Source organism: Anomaloglossus baeobatrachus, chromosome 1, assembly GCF_048569485.1.
Source record: "Anomaloglossus baeobatrachus isolate aAnoBae1 chromosome 1, aAnoBae1.hap1, whole genome shotgun sequence".
NCBI classification, from domain to species: Eukaryota; Metazoa; Chordata; class Amphibia; order Anura; family Aromobatidae; genus Anomaloglossus; species Anomaloglossus baeobatrachus.
The window spans coordinates 648,423,855-648,441,684 of record NC_134353.1 but is presented as its reverse complement, the minus strand read 5'-3'; the positions used below and the strand labels follow the sequence as shown (position 1 = coordinate 648,441,684).

The 17,830-nt window shown below is 41.1% G+C and overlaps 1 protein-coding gene across 1 annotated transcript in view; it reads left to right on the top strand.

Moving 5' to 3' along the window:
* Positions 1-936: 936 nt before the first annotated feature.
* The window catches only part of LOC142297111 (solute carrier family 12 member 3-like), a 31,241-nt gene continuing 14,347 nt past the window's right edge, over positions 937-17,830 (top strand). Inside the window, exons 1-15 of the mRNA XM_075341380.1 lie at positions 937-1,637; positions 1,767-1,919; positions 2,042-2,117; positions 2,714-2,809; positions 7,160-7,299; positions 7,415-7,525; positions 7,644-7,755; positions 8,125-8,255; positions 8,767-8,851; positions 8,960-9,114; positions 9,344-9,451; positions 10,558-10,681; positions 16,970-17,071; positions 17,191-17,346; positions 17,717-17,816. Of these exons, the coding sequence (XP_075197495.1) occupies positions 948-1,637; positions 1,767-1,919; positions 2,042-2,117; positions 2,714-2,809; positions 7,160-7,299; positions 7,415-7,525; positions 7,644-7,755; positions 8,125-8,255; positions 8,767-8,851; positions 8,960-9,114; positions 9,344-9,451; positions 10,558-10,681; positions 16,970-17,071; positions 17,191-17,346; positions 17,717-17,816 (2,339 nt within the window). The 5' untranslated portion in view covers positions 937-947. The remainder of the gene's footprint in view (positions 1,638-1,766; positions 1,920-2,041; positions 2,118-2,713; positions 2,810-7,159; positions 7,300-7,414; positions 7,526-7,643; positions 7,756-8,124; positions 8,256-8,766; positions 8,852-8,959; positions 9,115-9,343; positions 9,452-10,557; positions 10,682-16,969; positions 17,072-17,190; positions 17,347-17,716; positions 17,817-17,830) is intronic.

Genomic DNA, 17,830 nt, shown 5'->3' with positions numbered 1-17,830 from the left:
CATGTATACCAGGGTGGGGCCATATATACCAGGCTATATCCATGATCGGGGTCATACACCAGGATAGGGCCATGATGGTGACATATACCAGCATGGGACCATATATACCAGGATATAGGCATGATGGGGGTCATACACCAGGATGGGGCCATTATGGGGAGATATACCATGATGGGGTCATGATGGGGATTTATATACCTTGATGTGGCCATGATAGTGGACATATATACCAGGATATAGCCATAATGGGGTCAAACACCAGGATGGGACCATGATGTGGATATATTTACCAGGAAGTGGCCCAGGCTGGGGGACATTACTACACAATAATATGGGGAGGGGAGCAACTTGTATGTCTTTATAGGATTTTGAAAGCTACAATGACCCATACATCTGACGAGGGGGGAGGGAGGGCCCCGGGGCCCATCAGACTGTAGTTACTGTAGTTACGACAAGGTTAAATGCGTCTAAAATAACATGCATCAATTAGGTACATATGAAAATTGGTGATATAGCTGCCTATACAAGTACAATAACTGTAGAATATAGACTTGTAACATGCAACATGTGAAAGGGTATGTGCAGATGTTGAGTATTTGGTTACAGAAACTTTTGCACCATTTCTGCATCTCTTGGCAGGAAAAACACAGGGCAAAAACACTTGATTTTTTGTGTTTTTATTGCGTTTTTTAAATGCATTTTTATTGCTTTCAATGATGAAAAACACTGAAAGAATTCACATGCTGCAGATTATTTTCTGCACCAAATTTGCAAGGAAAAAAAACTTAACATGTGCACAACACTTCAGATTTCTACACTTAAAACACATAAAAAAGCGATAAAAACGCACTTTGTGCACACAGCCTTAGTGTTGATATGACATGATTAATTGCTACATTTTGCTTTCTAGGGAATAATTCTAACTCCAGCAGACCTGTCTGGATCTTATGAATTGCCAAAGGAGCAGTGCGTTCATCATTGGTAGATTCACTATAGAGAGAGTCTCCATGTCTGGCCGCTGTGGATCCTGGGCTCCTAACAAAAACCCTGAATGCAGTGAGCAAGATTCCTATACAGTTTATGGCTCTGAAGATCGACCAAGTTACAAAAATGTCCAAAAAGTGTCTATACTTGCTGCTGAGAATGACCATGCCCATGTGCATGAGAAGTGCGATTACCAAACTCCAGGATATTCTCCAAAGAGAAATACAAAGACGACTTTCACTAATACATCAGATAGTGTGGAGTCTCTCGCATGTTCATCTGGCAGTGATGATCTCTCCTCGGGATACACCTCCACTACTGATGGGCTAGCATTAGAAGGACCAGAAGAGCAGGTAGAAGAAGCTCTGAATCACCTTAACCAGTCAATCGAGGACTTTAACACAGGTCTTCAGATGATTCCATGCGCCAATGAAAATCAGGAACATGAAATTGTTGGGTATTGTGGAGAAACAGATAATTCTTTGTCAGCTGGCATCTGCCTAAATCCCGCACAGCTACCTGTCAGTAATAAACTGATCGCCTACAATACTCTAGATACCATGCCAAGGCATGAACATTATGTCAACTCTGTAGCCCCTGGAAGACTGAAAAGGAGTCGTCCATCCCTTGATATTCTTCGCAACGCCATAGTGGTAAGTCAGCATATTGTGATATGAAGTCGGTAAAGGCTTTGCCCACTTTTTATAGCTTTTATATTGTTATATGTTTTCCTCTTTCTATGTCCCAACAATCATCAGTAATTTACTTTATGCTGTCTTCAGGATGAACAGCAGCTGGTTCCAGTAGACTTGGATCATGATGTAGAAATCTGTGACAAAGACAACCTAGAATTACAGGAGGAGACTGAAAACAAAAATAAGAAAAAGAAAGCTAATTCTGAACCTGTTCGGTTTGGATGGATCAAGGGTGTAATGGTAAGAAGGATCATGACCATGTAGAAGAAGAACCTTAATGACCTACAAGCATTGTCGCTATTTGTACAGTATATTGAAACCTGTTCAATATATTTATTATGTTATATCTATTCTCTCTTCAGATCCGATGCATGTTAAATATCTGGGGTGTCATCCTGTACTTGAGGTTACCATGGATCACAGCCCAAGCTGGAATAGGTATCGATATTGAGATATATTAAATAATAGGATTCAATATAGTATAGTATAGTTAAAATATAGCATGAATATATAGCATCTCCTGTGTTTTTTAATTTTATTAGCTTTTTTTGTAAATGCCACATTACAGTTGGATTATGAAATACTATGAAAAAACATACAGAATATGGAAAAGGATGAATTCCAGGAATTGGTCAAATAAAGAAGTGGAAAAAAGAATAGAAGTTCAAGTCTAATATGAAGGAAAAGCCTGTGATGGACAGATAATGTAGACCAAGGGTGGACATATCGTTGGTGCAACCTGTGGAGCCCTACGAGGGCCCAAGATTTAAGGGGCCCACTTCTACCTCAAAATCAAGTGGAATAGGGCATTATGGTGACCTATTGGACGGAAAGGGTCCTGTATATGGTTCTTGCACATGGGTCCTTTTCTGTCTGTGTCCGCCAGTGTTGTGGACTATCTGCACAAAATTGATATTAGTGGAGTTTACTGGAACAGGTCCATGTAGAACAGCATTTGCACCAACACGTTTATATATAAATATACACAAGAGAAAGTGACCAAGAACACTATATTTTCCTGTTCCTTTGTTTAGGTCTCACATGGCTGATCATTCTGATGTCTGTGCTTGTAACATCTATCACCGGTTTGTCCATTTCTGCTATCTCTACTAATGGAAAAGTTAAATCCGGTAAGTTCTGTCACACTTTTAGTGATGAGTAGCAACGCTCTGTATCATGAATCACACACAAATGGTGTTAATCATTAATGCTATTTATTTAAAAAAAAAAAAAACATACTTTTTTTTATTGAGTCAACATATCGACAAAATTTACGAACCATTGTATATTACAGCTGCAGTACATCTTGGTGTCATAATGTACAACTCAGTTTCAGTAACATTACTTTATCGATTGGATATCACACACAGGTGACAATCCCACCAGTGGAAAAAAGGTTGGGTAGGGTGAGGAAAACCTGGAAAGATATAAAGGGTAGTTAATATAAAAAATTCAAGATGTGTTAGAATTCACTCATAGAATTTCCATGTATCGTTTAAAGAGGGCTATAGATTAAAGGCCGCTTTACAGATATCGAGCGCGAAAGCACCCGCCTCCATCGTACATGCGATATCGTGTGATCGCTGCAGTAGTGAACATTATCGCTACGGCAGCGTCACACGCACATACCTGCTCTGCGACGTCGCTAAGACCGGAGAACCGCCTCCTTTCTAAGGGGGCGGTTCGTTCAGCGTCACAGCGACGTCACAGCAGCGTCACCGAACCGCCGCCCAATAGAAGCGGAGGGGCGGAGATGAGCGGGACGTAACATCCCGCCCACCTCCTTCCTTCCTCATTGCGGCCGGCCGCAGGTAAGGTGAGGTTCCTCGTTCCTGCTGTGTCACACACAGCGATGTGTGCTGCCGCAGGAGCGACGAACTACTTAGTACACCGAGCAGCAGCGATATTCGAGAATAGGGGGCATGTCAACGATGAGCGATTTTGACCGTTTTTGCGACGATTCAAAATCGCTCATAGGTGTCACACGCAGAGACATCACTAAAGCGACCGGATGTGCGTCACAAATTCCGTGACCCAAACGAGATCGCTTGAGCAATGTCGCAGCTTGTAAAGCGGCCTTAAGGGGTACTTTGCACGCTGTGACATCGCTAGACGTTGGTAGCGATGCCGAGCGCGATAGTACCCACCCCCGTCGCACATGCGATATCTTGTGATAGCTGCCATAGCGAACATTATCGCTACGGCAGCTTCACACGCACTTACCTTCCCTGCGACGTCGCTCTGGCCGGTGACCCGCCTCCCTCCTAAGGGGGCGGGTCGTGCGGTGTCACAGCGACGTCACACGGCAGGCGGCCAATAGAAGCGAAGGGGTGGAGATGAGCGGGATATAAGCATCCAGCCCACCTTCTCCCTTACGCATTGCCGGCGGACGGCGGGCGCAGGTAAGGAGATGTTTGTCACTCCTGCGGCTTTACACACAGTGATGTGTTGAGCTGCAGGAATGACAAAAACATTGTACCTGTGGACGCACCAATATTATGAAAATGAACGACGTGACACAGATCACCGAGTTTTGACTGTTTCACGCTCGTTCATCTTCTCTCCTAGGCTTTACACGTTGCGACGTCGTTACCGGCGCCAGATGTGCGTCACTTTCGATTTGACCCCGACGATATCGCAGTAGCGATGTCGCAACGTGCAAAGTACCCCTAACTCTTTTTCAAGGTCAAGAGGAAGGTCAACCAAATACATTGGAGGCCTCCACTCTGTCACTCACACAAATATTTGGCATACTCGAACCACTTTACCCACCTTGATTTAAAATGTTTGAGTGTATTTGTACGACTATCTATCATATGTTCCATGACGCAGTTATTGTGCATTTTATTAAGGACTTCTTGTATATGGGGATGTCAGAGCTCCTCCATAGCGTAGCAATAGCTGTTCTGACCATGGTTATTATATGGGAAATAGCCACTGTGTCCTCAAACGCTACTAGTCTAGATCTATAGATAACAGAGCTATAGTAGGAGACCAAGGAAAGTCATATCCCACCACTGTTTTAATTAATACATAAACTTGCTCCCAAAAGGGGCTAATGATTGGTCAGGACCACTAAATATCGAATATAGTACCAATGTTAGTTGTATGTCTCCAGCATCTAGAAGAATTTTGTAGCGACATCTTATTGGATTTATAGGGGGTAAATTACCATCTACTGTATATAGAATTTTTCTTGAAGATTCCAAATGATTGATACAGTGGGAGGTTTGTTATTAAAGGAAACCTGTCACCAGATTTGGTGACTATAACCTGCGGCAACCACCAGTGGGCTCTTATATACAGCATTCTAACATGCTGTGTATAAGAGCCCAGGCGACTGTGTAGAACATAAAACTCACTTTATAATACTCACCTAACAGGTGGCATGGTGCAGACCAGTCAGATGGGTGTCTCCGTTCTCCCGGTCCAGCTCCTCCTCTTTTGGCCATCTTTATCCTCCTTCTTCTGAAGCCTGGGTGCATGACACCTCCTACGTCATGCACACTAGCTGGCATTGAGGTCCGGCGCAGGCGCATTTTGATCTGCCCTGAGCAGGCCAAATCAAAGTATTGTAGTGCGCCTGCGCCGGACCTCAATGCCGGATAGTGTGCATGATGTAGGATGCGTCATACTCACAGGCTTCAGAAGAAGGAGGACAAAGATGGCTGAAAGAGGAGGCATTGGTACCGGAGAACGGAGACACCCATCCGACTGGTCTGCACCGCACCACCCGTTAGGTGAGTATTATAAAGTGATTTTTAGGTTCTACAGAGTGACCTGGGCTCTTATACACAGCATGTTAGAATTCTGTATGTAGTGCTGTATGTGGTGCTGAGCCCACTGGTGGTGGCCGCAGCTTATAGTCACCAAATCTGGTCACAGGTTCAATTTAATTTGGTAGGCAAATTCCCATTCTTCTGGTGAAAAAGACTGACCAAGGTTAGCTTCCCACTTGGCAACAAAAGGGGAAATCGCCAAGCAGGGAGATAGCTGAATAAGCTATTGATATACCCTTAGAAGAGTCCCCGTAAGTAGTGAAGTAGTGTTCATGCATGGTTTTAAGGGAAGTCAATTTTATCGGTAAAGTATTAATAAAGGGCCTAATTTGAACATACATGAAAAAGTCCCTTTTTTGTATCCTATATTTGTCTATAATGTCAGAAAAGGGAAGTGTCTTATCAGATTGCATAAAGTTGCCATCTTTTAGAATTCCTTTAGAGATCCAAGTTTCTAATCTAAGTGAATGGATCACATATTTGAGAACCGCCAATGGGATGCCAGATATGCAAAAGGATACCAGAGCCCTCCCGTGATTAGTGTTAGTCCATAGTTTCAGAATGGCTTAAATAATACAAGAGGAGGTGAATTGTTGTTTTATGGCCAGGCTAGGTATCCAAAGGAGAGCGGACATATTACTGCTATTTTTTAAAGAGGTTGTCCATGTGCTGTGTCCATGAATGTCAGCACGTTCTCAGTCACTTACATAAACTGTAATACCAGCTCAAATACAAGCCTGACACTATTTTAATGTTATTAGTAGTAGTAGTAGTAATAATAATAATAATAATAATAATAATAATAATAATAATAAAGATTCCCAAGTAAGACCAGCCTTGATAATAAGCTTGTAAGGCAGTGTTCCCCAACTCCAGTCCTCAAGAGCCACCAAGACGGCATATTTCCAGGATTTATCAAGTATTGCACAGGTCATAGAATTATCTCCTGGTTAATACTAAGTAAATCCTGAAAACATGATCTGTCCGTGGCTCTTGAGGACTGGAGTTGGGGAATGCTGAAGTATGGTAACAATGTAAGATGGTCATGTAGCTGACTGAGTAGGCATCATTTGAATCAATTGCTTCCCTGTTTCCTGGCCATCTGATATAGTGGACAACATCTGGGCCCTGTTGCTTCATGCAGTGAATATGAAGGAGGAGAGTGGAAGGATGACTTGGCGGGGTGGGTGCACAACCCAAGATCTTGAGCAAATGATTTCCTGATGGTTTATTCCATTCAGTCTCCCATTCTTCTGCCATAGACATCCTTGAAGGGGGCTGGCTGACTATCTTAGTAAACTAAAAGCCACTTGTGTGCCTCTAAAACAGCTGACAGGGAAGAGGGCTACCTTAGCTAATTTTAAGACCTAAAACAACACAGGAAGAAGGGATGTTCTTTCCTGTATCAAAATCGATGAGTAAGTGGAGCCTACGTGACCTGGGAATGGGATCAGCACTGAAATCTCAACATCAAGGCAACTTTTTTAATTACAGTATAATAGTGAGATTAATCCAAACTTTATCTTGACAACCCATTTAAGGTTGTCTTGCCAAAACCCAGTCCAAATGAAATGGTCCTGCCTTTAGGATGACTGAGGGGGAAAAGCCCTGTATTTTGCTGAATAAATATGTTGATAATACCTTAGGTTATCATCTGTCTTTGCCAGGATGAACTGTAACATGTATTTCCTTGGCTTACAGGTGGAACATATTTCCTGATATCTCGAAGTTTGGGACCAGAATTAGGAGGTTCTATTGGACTTATATTTGCTTTTGCTAATGCAGTTGCAGTTGCAATGCACACCGTAGGCTTTGCAGAGACAGTTCGAGACCTACTTATAGTAAGTTTGTGTTTTTATCTTTAACTGTATATATGTTCTAAAATAAAACAAAAATCTGTAAGAAATGATATTGATGAAGCGTGTTCCTCACTGTCTATTGAACTTTTACTGTTAGGAATATAAAGCTGTGATGGTCGACCCTGTCAATGACATCAGGATCATTGGTGTTGTCACCGTGACTGTTCTTCTCTTCATCTCACTAGCTGGCATGGAGTGGGAAGCAAAGGTCAGTATGGTGGAATACATTTTATACCATTATGTTTTGTGTCTCTAAATGTTTCCAGTCATAATAAATCCTTATTTAGTACACATAAACTAATAGTTATCTCCACAATTTCGTCCAGGCACAAGTAGTATTCTTCATTGTCATCATGGTGTCTTTCGCAAGCTACTTAGTTGGGACACTATTACCTCCTAGTGAAGATAAACAAAGTAAAGGATTCTTCAGTTACCAAGGTGAGAATCTCCATAGACAATCAGTATGGCTGGGTTAAGATGGGTGTCATAATAATCGGGCCTCTCAACTATGCAAATTGCAGATGGATGTGCTCTACTACTTGTTATGGATGGACCAGATTAAAATACCCTGTGATTTGTTTGTGAAGTCCATGGGGATAATTGCTGATGTGTACTAGCACATAGCCTACAATTGGTCCCTATTCTCAGCTAAACTCCTCCTTAGACTTATCTTTAAGAATGTTAAAAAAAATGTTTAAATGAAACCAAAGCTTTATTCTGAAGAAATGGAAAAGCCTTGGCTAGATGTCACATTTTTTTTATCAGTGGTCATTTGATTATATGTGTAAACCTTTCATGTGCACACAGGGTCAATCTTCTTGGAAAACATTGTTCCCAACTGGCGTGGGGAATCTGGCACGTTCTTTGGAATGTTTTCTATATTCTTTCCATCTGCTACAGGCATTCTTGCTGGTGCAAACATTTCAGGAGACCTTAAGGTATGGTGGTCACAATTTTGCTGTTATAGAGATCACAATATATATAGTATATCTACATGTATAGGAGCTGTCCACTAAAAACTATATTCTCCTTGTAGAAAAAAAAATACCCTATGTTCACCTCATTTACTTGTGCCATTTCATGTGATGCAAGGTTGGCACTGGGTCTCCCGAGGCTCACGTGACATTATTATGCCCCATGAGCCCTGTAGCCAATCAGCAACAATTTTGGACAGCACTTCTCACACCTCTCCTGAATGTCCAGGGTTCATCAGCAAAAAGTGAGAGTACAGTAACTCATTAGCAGCCACTGATATGATGAAGAGTTCATGTGGCCTAACAATGTCACGAAAACCTTGGGAGACCCCGAGATGACATTGCTAAAATGGCACTGTCATGGGACTTGAGTATAAGGTATTTTTATTTTACATGAGGTTCAATAGCATTTAAGAATGTGTTGTCTTAATAGTAGACTATCCCTTTAAGTCTCAGTTTTTAATGTATATTTCAGGACCCAGCAGTGGCCATACCTAAGGGAACCCTGATGTCCATATTTTGGACTACGATATCATACCTTGCTATCTCAGCAACCATAGGTAAGTAGATGGTGTGGCACATCAACCCAGTCAATAAAGCACCAAGAATATTATTCATTTGTATGAATATTTATCCTTTCCAAACATTTCTCTCGTATATCTATACAGGTTCTTGTGTCCTCCGTGACGCCTCTGGCATCATAAATGATACAATAGTGCTAAATAACACAGACTGCCAGGGCCTGAGTTGTCAGTTCGGATGGGATTTTAGCGAATGTCGCCAAAATGAAACCTGCTACTACGGCCTAGCAAATCATTATCAGGTGAGAAAATGTTATGGAAATAAAAAAAAATTTAAATGAATGTCATTTTTTTTTATTTTCATGCTATGTTTTATTCCCCAAGATTAAAGCCAAATAAAATAAGGGCAAAAGTTCTGACTTACAGAAATCTCCAATTTAGAGATTTTTTTTCTTCTTTTTGTATCAATTATGGGAAATAAAATGAAATATATGGAATATTTTAGATTATATTCTTGACTTTTTGTTGTAGGCAATGAGCATGGTATCTGCCTTCAGCCCTCTCATCACAGCGGGAATCTTTGCAGCTACTCTGTCCTCCGCTCTGGCCTGCCTGGTCTCTGCTCCCAAAGTCTTCCAGGTATGGGGACATTTGAGGTGTCCATGGATTTGTGACATCACTTTGTACCTTCTAGACCATGAAACATAAGATACTACACTGCATTTTGAAGCAAATATGTACAGTATACTGAATACCTAGGACTATTCTAGTATTCGTCAGAAATAAAGAACCTAGTGCAGTTAATGGGGAACCTGATCATTTTTCTGGGAAATCTTCAAGAAAAATGTTCTGGTTCCCCATTGACTGCATTAGGTTCGTTATTTGTGACGAATACTGGAATAGCACTAGGTATTCGATACAAACAATCCAAACACAAATATTTCACTATTCACTCATCACTAGACATAGTACTATATATTCTGGACACCTGCATCATATCTTTTAGTATATGCACACGTGTATTATACAAGGTTAAGTTTTATGTTTATGGCCAGTCTTGGGGCTTGCTCACAGCACCACTTTGTTATAGCACTTAGGTGCACATTATTCATTGTTTTACATGTTATCAACCTGAAGAAGGCTCTATTAATAGAGCCAAAACACATTCAATTATTATATACACACATATGTGGGTTTTTTTTTGTTAAAATAATGTACCAAGACCGACCTTGTCAAGGCTGGATACTTTGGAAGCACCACATGCGATCTATTGCATCTTTTTAGACCACCATATAACTCGGATGAGTGTTGTCTGATGTTTTATCAGGTAGCACTTGCTCCAGTCTTATACAATGGGGCAGTGCAGATCAGTGTTTTGTTTTTTTTTCTCATGCCGATTCAGCATGAGAAAAAAAAATGCAGCATGCTGTAAGTGTCTCCACAAATGAGATCACGTGCACCCATACAAGTTTATGAGTGCGTATAAAATATTGGGCTACATTGATGATATCCTAGTGCAATCCGATATATGTGGAACCAAGCAATCGAGAAAATGGAGAAATTAAGTTCTACGTATTCTCCACACCTATGATACAACAATAAGATAATCAGATCACAGTAAAATGACAGATCATGCTCGTAGAGAGTCATAGCCGATGTTAATACCATAATCAATACGATTCACTCTAGTGAGCGAGCCGTTTTGCACATTTCCTTACCACTAACACATGAACGTCTCTTTGCAGTGCCTGTGTAAGGATAAGCTATACCCCTTTATTGGATTCTTTGGGAAGGGCTATGGGAAGAATAATGAGCCTATCCGTGGATACCTCCTTGCTTTTATTATTGCCATTGCATTTATACTTATTGGTAAGTGGATTCTACATATCGATCTGCTGCAATGATACAATGGACTGGTGAGATCCAGTATAGAGTGTAGGCTGTATTCATCAAATCTAGTACAGGTAATATGTGTTGCCCTTCCTACTTGGATACATGGTCGATCAGACTACTATACGTAGAAACAGAAAATCATATCAAAGGGGTTGTCCACTTCTATAGTTACTTTAATGTCTGATCCTTAATTACAGGTGGCCATAAAATAACCTAAGGTGTTTGGAGCCGTGTGCAGACTGACCCAGTGGACAGAATTGGCTGAAAATTAGTATGTATGCTATTCAAGGCATGGGGCAACGGAAGGCATCTTTAAAAAAATGTATATCAAAACTCCCCACCAGGTGAAAAATTGGCGCTGTAAAGTGAGCGCACCTTGCAACTCAGTCTGCAAGATGCCTGTCTCTTTGCCGGATCATGAGCTGTTAGTGCGGTTGTTTTAAGAGAATTCCAGGAATGCTATTGCTGCACTGAGAGCTTTTCGTCGTTTGAAAGACCTTCACACACGTAGCAGTCCAATGGTTGTCAATTCACTGAGACAGATGATGACACGTTTTGAGGCAACAGGGTTACTGAGTGTTCAGCCAGAGTGCGGGCAACGACCGGTAAGCAGAGAGGTTGGGGAGGACATTGCCACTGCCATCATGGAACAGGGCATGAACAACCCTGTTGGGAACATCAGTGCATGCAGTATTGCCAGCCAATTGGGGCTCTCGTACTGCACAGTGTGGAAAGTTCTCCGAAAGGTTTTGCGGGCATACCCATACAAAATTAGCCATCATCAACAACTTCTTCCTCGTGACAATGATACCCGCATGACATTTGCATTCATGTTTCTGGCAAGAGTGGAAGTGGATGGCAATTGGCCATCGAATGTTCTGTGGTGCGACAAAGCGCATTTTTACCTGAATGGAACGGTGAACACACAAAACTGTCGCATATGGGCTACCAAAAATCCGCATGTGGTCGTGGGGGTTACGCTGAATTCGCCAAAGGTAACCGTTTGGTGTGGCTTCACCTCATCATTCATCCTTGGACTGTTCTTTTACAAAGAAATGAGGCCAACTGGGGTTGCTACCTGTTCCATGACAGCAGCGAGATACCAGACAATGCTGGAAACTGTGGTCGTTCCGCAACTCCAACAGCGGCAGTGTCTTCAGATGACCACCTTCATCCATGATGGAGCACCTCCTCACATTGCAGATCATGTGAAGAATGTTCTGCTTGCATATTTACCCCATGACAGAATTTTGAGCCTCTCCTTCCCTAACGCATGGCCACCGCATTCGCCCAATCTCAATCCTTGTGATTTCTGGTTGTGGGGACACTTGAAGGAGCGTGTTTATTGGGGAAATGTCGACACCCTGGCTGACCTGAAAGACCGCATTATTTTTGAGGTGCGCAGCATCCCACCAGACATGTTACACGCAAGCGTCGAGCATGTTCTGCATAGGATGAACATGATCACCATGCATGATGGAAACCATATTGAACATTTATGCTAGTCTGTGGAACAATTGTGACATCTCTAATTATCGGCAGATGTTTTTTGGGCCACTCACTCACTGTACAGCGCCACTTTTTCACCTGGTGGGGAGTTTTGGTATAAAACTTTTTTAAAGATGCCTTCTGTTTTCCCATGCCTTGACTGGCAATCATAACAATTTTCAGCCAATTCTTTCCACTGGGTAAGTTCTGCACACGGCTCCAAACACCTTAGGTTATTTTATGGCCACCTTGCATATACATGTTTACATAAAACTTACAAATCAGGGGCACAGATACCATTGGTGCAACCTTAGCAGCCGCACAGGGGCCCAAGAAGTAAGATGCCCCATTTATACCTCCAAAGCAGGTGGAATTGTGCATTATGATGAGATATTGGGCTGCAAAGGACCCAAATATTGCTCTTCCACAGGTGCCTCTTGTCTGTGTCCCCCAGTGTTACAAATATGCTTTTACTTCCAAAGATGTCCCTGTCTGAATATATTAGCCCCATCCATGCGTCCTGGCAGCTCCACTCAACAGTGCTCGACATAGCATGTGAAGGGGGTTGATTTATATTGCTATGCCAGCCCCCTCCTTCAGAAAGTGGAGCTGTCAAACCCCTATGATCACAACATTTGGGAGTAAATATTTGACATAATTTCTTGTAAAAAAAAATAGAGACAACGTTTAAATACACTAAGGAATAATTGTAAAGCAAAAATAATGCATGGTGTTTTAAAGAAGACATGTCATCAAATCAAAAAGTGGACAGATTTTGCTGTTATTTTATTCCTACGTGCCCAACTAGATTTTGGCATGTTGTTTTGTTTGCTTCTAGTGATGAGCGAATATATTCGGCATTATTATTTGTTACTTGTACGAATATTAAATTGTACGGGATATTCGTTACTCATCGAGTATTTTGGTCCCCACATGTTTTCCACTTGATTTACATGCCCTAAACATGCTAGGATTGCCTGCCAATCACAGTAATACAGTAGCCATCTTTGCTTCTTTCTATTCTATCTATCTTTCTAGTCTATCACATTAGATGTTCACATTAGTAAAGGGGGCTTTACACGCTACGATATCGTTAATGTTTGGTCGCCGGGGTCAAGTTGTTAGTGACGCACATCCGGCATCATTAACGATATCGCAGCGTGTGATACTTACCAGCGACCTTAAGCGACCTCAAAAATGGTGAAAATCGTTCACCATGGAGAGGTCGTCCCAAAGTCAAAAATCGGTAAGGGTTGTTTAGCGTTGTGGTTCATCGCTTATGCGGCAGCACACACCGCTATGTGTGACACCGCATGAGCGAGGATCGGCTCCTTACCTGCCGCCGGCCGCAATGAGGAAGGAAGGAGGTGGGCGGGATGTTACGTCCTGCTCATCTCCGCCCCTCTGCTGTGATTGGCCGGCCACTTAGTGACGTTGCGGTGACGTCGCTGTGATGCCGAACGTCCCTCCCCCTTGAAGGAGGGATTGTTCGGCAGTCACAGCGACGCCGCCGACCAGGTAAGTATGTGTGACACTGCATAGCGATAATGTTCGCTACGGCAGCGATCACAAACAATCGCATGCGCGACGGGGGCGGGTACTTACACGGTCGCTATCGCTAGAAATTGCTAACGATATCGCTACCGTGTAAAGCCCCCTTAAGTGCATGGAATGCGGTTTTCAGAAAAATATAGTTAAATAAAAGGCAGAAATATTGAAAAATGGAAAAAGGGGAAGAGAAAGGAAAATAAAGGGCAAGAGAAAGAAGAAAGGAAAACAGCATATATGAAATAAAGGGAGTGATGGAATGAAATAAAAAAATGCTGTTAAAATGTATCTTATACAGATAAATATTTCTGCAGCTGGCAGGTGCATACAATATAGATTAGATTTATACATTTAAAAGGATCTATTTTATATGAGTAATTTGCAAATTAATATATTATTCATAAATATATATTATCTGCAACTGCCAGTTTGATCCCAATCCACATATAAAATATTAATCAGTAAATGATTACGTTTAGTAAATAATTATTCTTTATCATGCATGTTATAAGTTGCACAGTATTATGTATTTATTATCCGTGATGGACCTATAGAGCAGGACAAGGAGCACAAAAAAACTCTATATACAATGAATGTGCGGTAAAATAGAATATCTAAAAAAATAATAAATATATGAGAAAATAAAAAAGCAAAACAATAAAAAATAAAAAAACAAGAATACAAAGATAACAATAAAACAAATGAGATAATACTACTATATTATATTGACATTTGACTACTAAAAGAAATCTATTTATATAGACAAATTTTTGCCACAATTTATATTATAGCCGCCCATATAGTTTTGCGAGGTTCCATTCAGATGTGTATATTTGTGGAACAAAATTTTTTTTTTTTTTGCAAAGTGCTTCTATGGTCCTATCTATTTGACAGATATACCGTAACTTGGATTCGATACAATGAATATGGTAAAACTAGATTCTACTATCCATAAATTAAAATAAATATAAGAAATAGATGATAGGTCGGTTTTTACGGTGTTTTTTTTTTGTGCTCCTTGCCCTGCTCTATAGGTCCATCACGGATAATAAATACATAATACTGTGCAACTTATAACATGTATGATAAAGGATAATTATTTACTAAACGTAATCATTTACTGATTAATATTTTATATGTGGATTGGGATCAGACTGGCAGTTGCAGATAATATATATTTATGAATAATATATTAATTTGCAAATTACTCATATAAAATAGATCCGTTTAAATGTATAAATCTAATCTATATTGTATGCACCTGCCAGCTGCAGAAATATTTATCTGTATAAGATACATTTTAACAGCATTTTTTTATTTCATTCCATCACTCCCTTTATTTCATATATGCTGTTTTCCTTTCTTCTTTCTCTTGCCCTTTATTTTCCTTTCTCTTCCCCTTTTTCCATTTTTCAATATTTCTGCCTTTTATTTAACTATATTTTTTCTGAAAACTGCATTCCATGCACTTAATAATGTGAACATCTAATGTGATAGACTTCCAAATGTCGACATGTGCATGTAATTAAGGTGGGTGTGTGTTACACCTTATAGGAAACCGACACTCTTTCCTTTTCAGAACATGATTAAGACTCTGTGTCGAAACGCGTAGTTCTGTGGGGTTCCTCTCTATGTCCCCTATACTCTTCTAGCTGACCGCTTTGTACACCACTTATTTTTAACGGATTTATCAAATAAAAGGAAAAAAAAAAATTTTAATTGCAACTTGAGGACTGCGCTGGACTTTTTTTCATCCTGAATATGAGACTGGCAGCCTAGCCTTCCGTGCGCGGATCCACATATACAGCGGATTACAGCAACTCGGTGAGCTGATTTTCTCATTTATTTTGCGCTGCAGCTATGTCCCGCAATCCAACAATTCAGCAATCTGGCATTGGGGTTTAATTGAGTTCACTGAGAACAGCAAAGAAGCCACAGAGTGTGAATTCCAGTGACCTGACCGCCCAATTGCTGGACTGTTGGATTGCACATGGACCAGTCCATCAGTCCGGTAGCTGTGAGTCCCCAAAACACTAAAGGAGCCTTTAAGGGAGCCTTTAAGGTTCCTAGAGTTGCCAGCTCTTGTGACACCTGGAGACTTAGAACTCTTACTAGAGTAATGGCAGCTGTTACCGAATTGACAGCTGCCAGTAGGCTCGATGGCTGTGAGCGCTGGTAACCTAAAAGGTTACCGGAGCTCACAGCCACCGAGGGTCCTGGCAGCTGTAAGGCCAGGAAACCTTAAAGGAGCCTTTAGGGGAGCCTTTAAGTTGCCTGAAGTTCCCAGCAGTTGAGACACCTGTGAGCTCTGGTAACAGGTCACAGCCTCCAGATGTCCCAACAGCTGGGAACTCCAAGAAACTTAAAAGCTCCCTTAAAAGGTTCCTTTACGTTTTCTGGGCCTCACAAGACTATCAGACTGCTGTGCTGCTATGTCCGCAATCCAACAGTCTGGCAATCCAGCAGTCAGGTCACAGGAGTTCACCCTCCCCACTGCTCTCAGTGAACTCACTGCTCGATTGCTGGACACAGCCATACAGCAGTCCAGCAGTGGGTTCAACTGAGCGAGTGTGAACTCCAGTGATCTGACTGCTGGATGGCAGGGCTGCTGTGCTGTCATGTCCCGCAGTCCGGCAATTTGGTTGCTTGTTTACTGGTGGTCACACTTGGTATTGTTGGCTATTTTTAAGCTAGGGAGAGCCCAATAACCATGGAGCTTCCCAGCCTGAGAATACCAGTCCCAGCAGTCAACTTTATCTGTGCTGGTTATCAAAAATGGGCAGGAGCCCATGTCAGGTATTTTACTAGTTACAGTATTTAAATTTTTTGTATGGTTTCAGACATATGGATGTTTTTACTTCCTGGAAGTTTCATGGTTTTTACAAGGTAATGCTATTTACAGGATAATTAAGCAGTGCAGCTTAACGAAACACCCCCCCCACTACCACCACCATCAGAGATTGCTGTGAGCAACATACAGTTGGAACCAAAGGGGAGATTTTATAATAATATGAACTAAAAATAAAATACTCAGGAGAGCAGTGGGAAAAAATAAGAGCATACCCTAGCCATTTTTGACCCGTTGACAAGTCATTTTAATATTTGCAGATTTTTACATCTGTGTACTTAGCTTCTAACCTTAGAAGATGTTTTCAATTTTCAGTTATTTCATGCAATTTCCTTCCTGTATATAATAATAATTATTATTTAACCCTTATCTCTCCACAGCTGAATTAAACACAATTGCCCCCATTATTTCAAATTTCTTTTTGTGCTCCTATGCTCTCATCAACTTCAGTTGCTTCCATGCAACCATCACTAATTCTCCAGGTAAGGACAAAACTTTATTATTTAATTTTCCTAAATAGATAGATAGATAGATAGATAGATACAGTATGTGTGTGTTTCTCACTCAGTTCCCATTATAATTTCTGTCTAATGTCTTATAGGATGGCGGCCATCATTCCGTTACTACAACAAGTGGACCTCCCTTTTTGGTGCTGTAGTGTCAGTGGTCATTATGTTTCTCCTGACTTGGTGGGCAGCGATCATTGCTGTAGCAATCATAGTCATACTCCTAGGTTATGTCACTTACAAAAAGCCAAGTAAGAAAGATTACATTTATTCCATGTCTAATAGGAAAATTAACTAGTATACCTTCACATGCATTATCAGTAGGGATGATCGAATATCACAAATATTCTGCAATATTCGGCTTCACAAATATTCAACGAATAGGTCGCCGCTATGCAAATATTCGATGCGCAATGTAAGTCTATGGGAAGCCTGAATAGTTACTATTCATCAACTATTCGGGTTTCCCATAGACTTACATTGTGCACCGAATATTCGCAAATAATCGAATAGCGGCAACCTATTTGTCGAATATGGGCGTAGCCAAATATTTGAAGTATTCGATCATCCCTAATTATCAGGACTTTGTAGTATTAACCAAGTTTTCTTCTGCACCACTAGATGTGAACTGGGGGTCTTCTGTGCAGGCTGGAGCTTACAGTATGGCGCTAACCTACAGTGTGAGCCTGACTGAAGTGCAAGAGCACGTCAAGAACTTTAGGTATGGAAGTTATT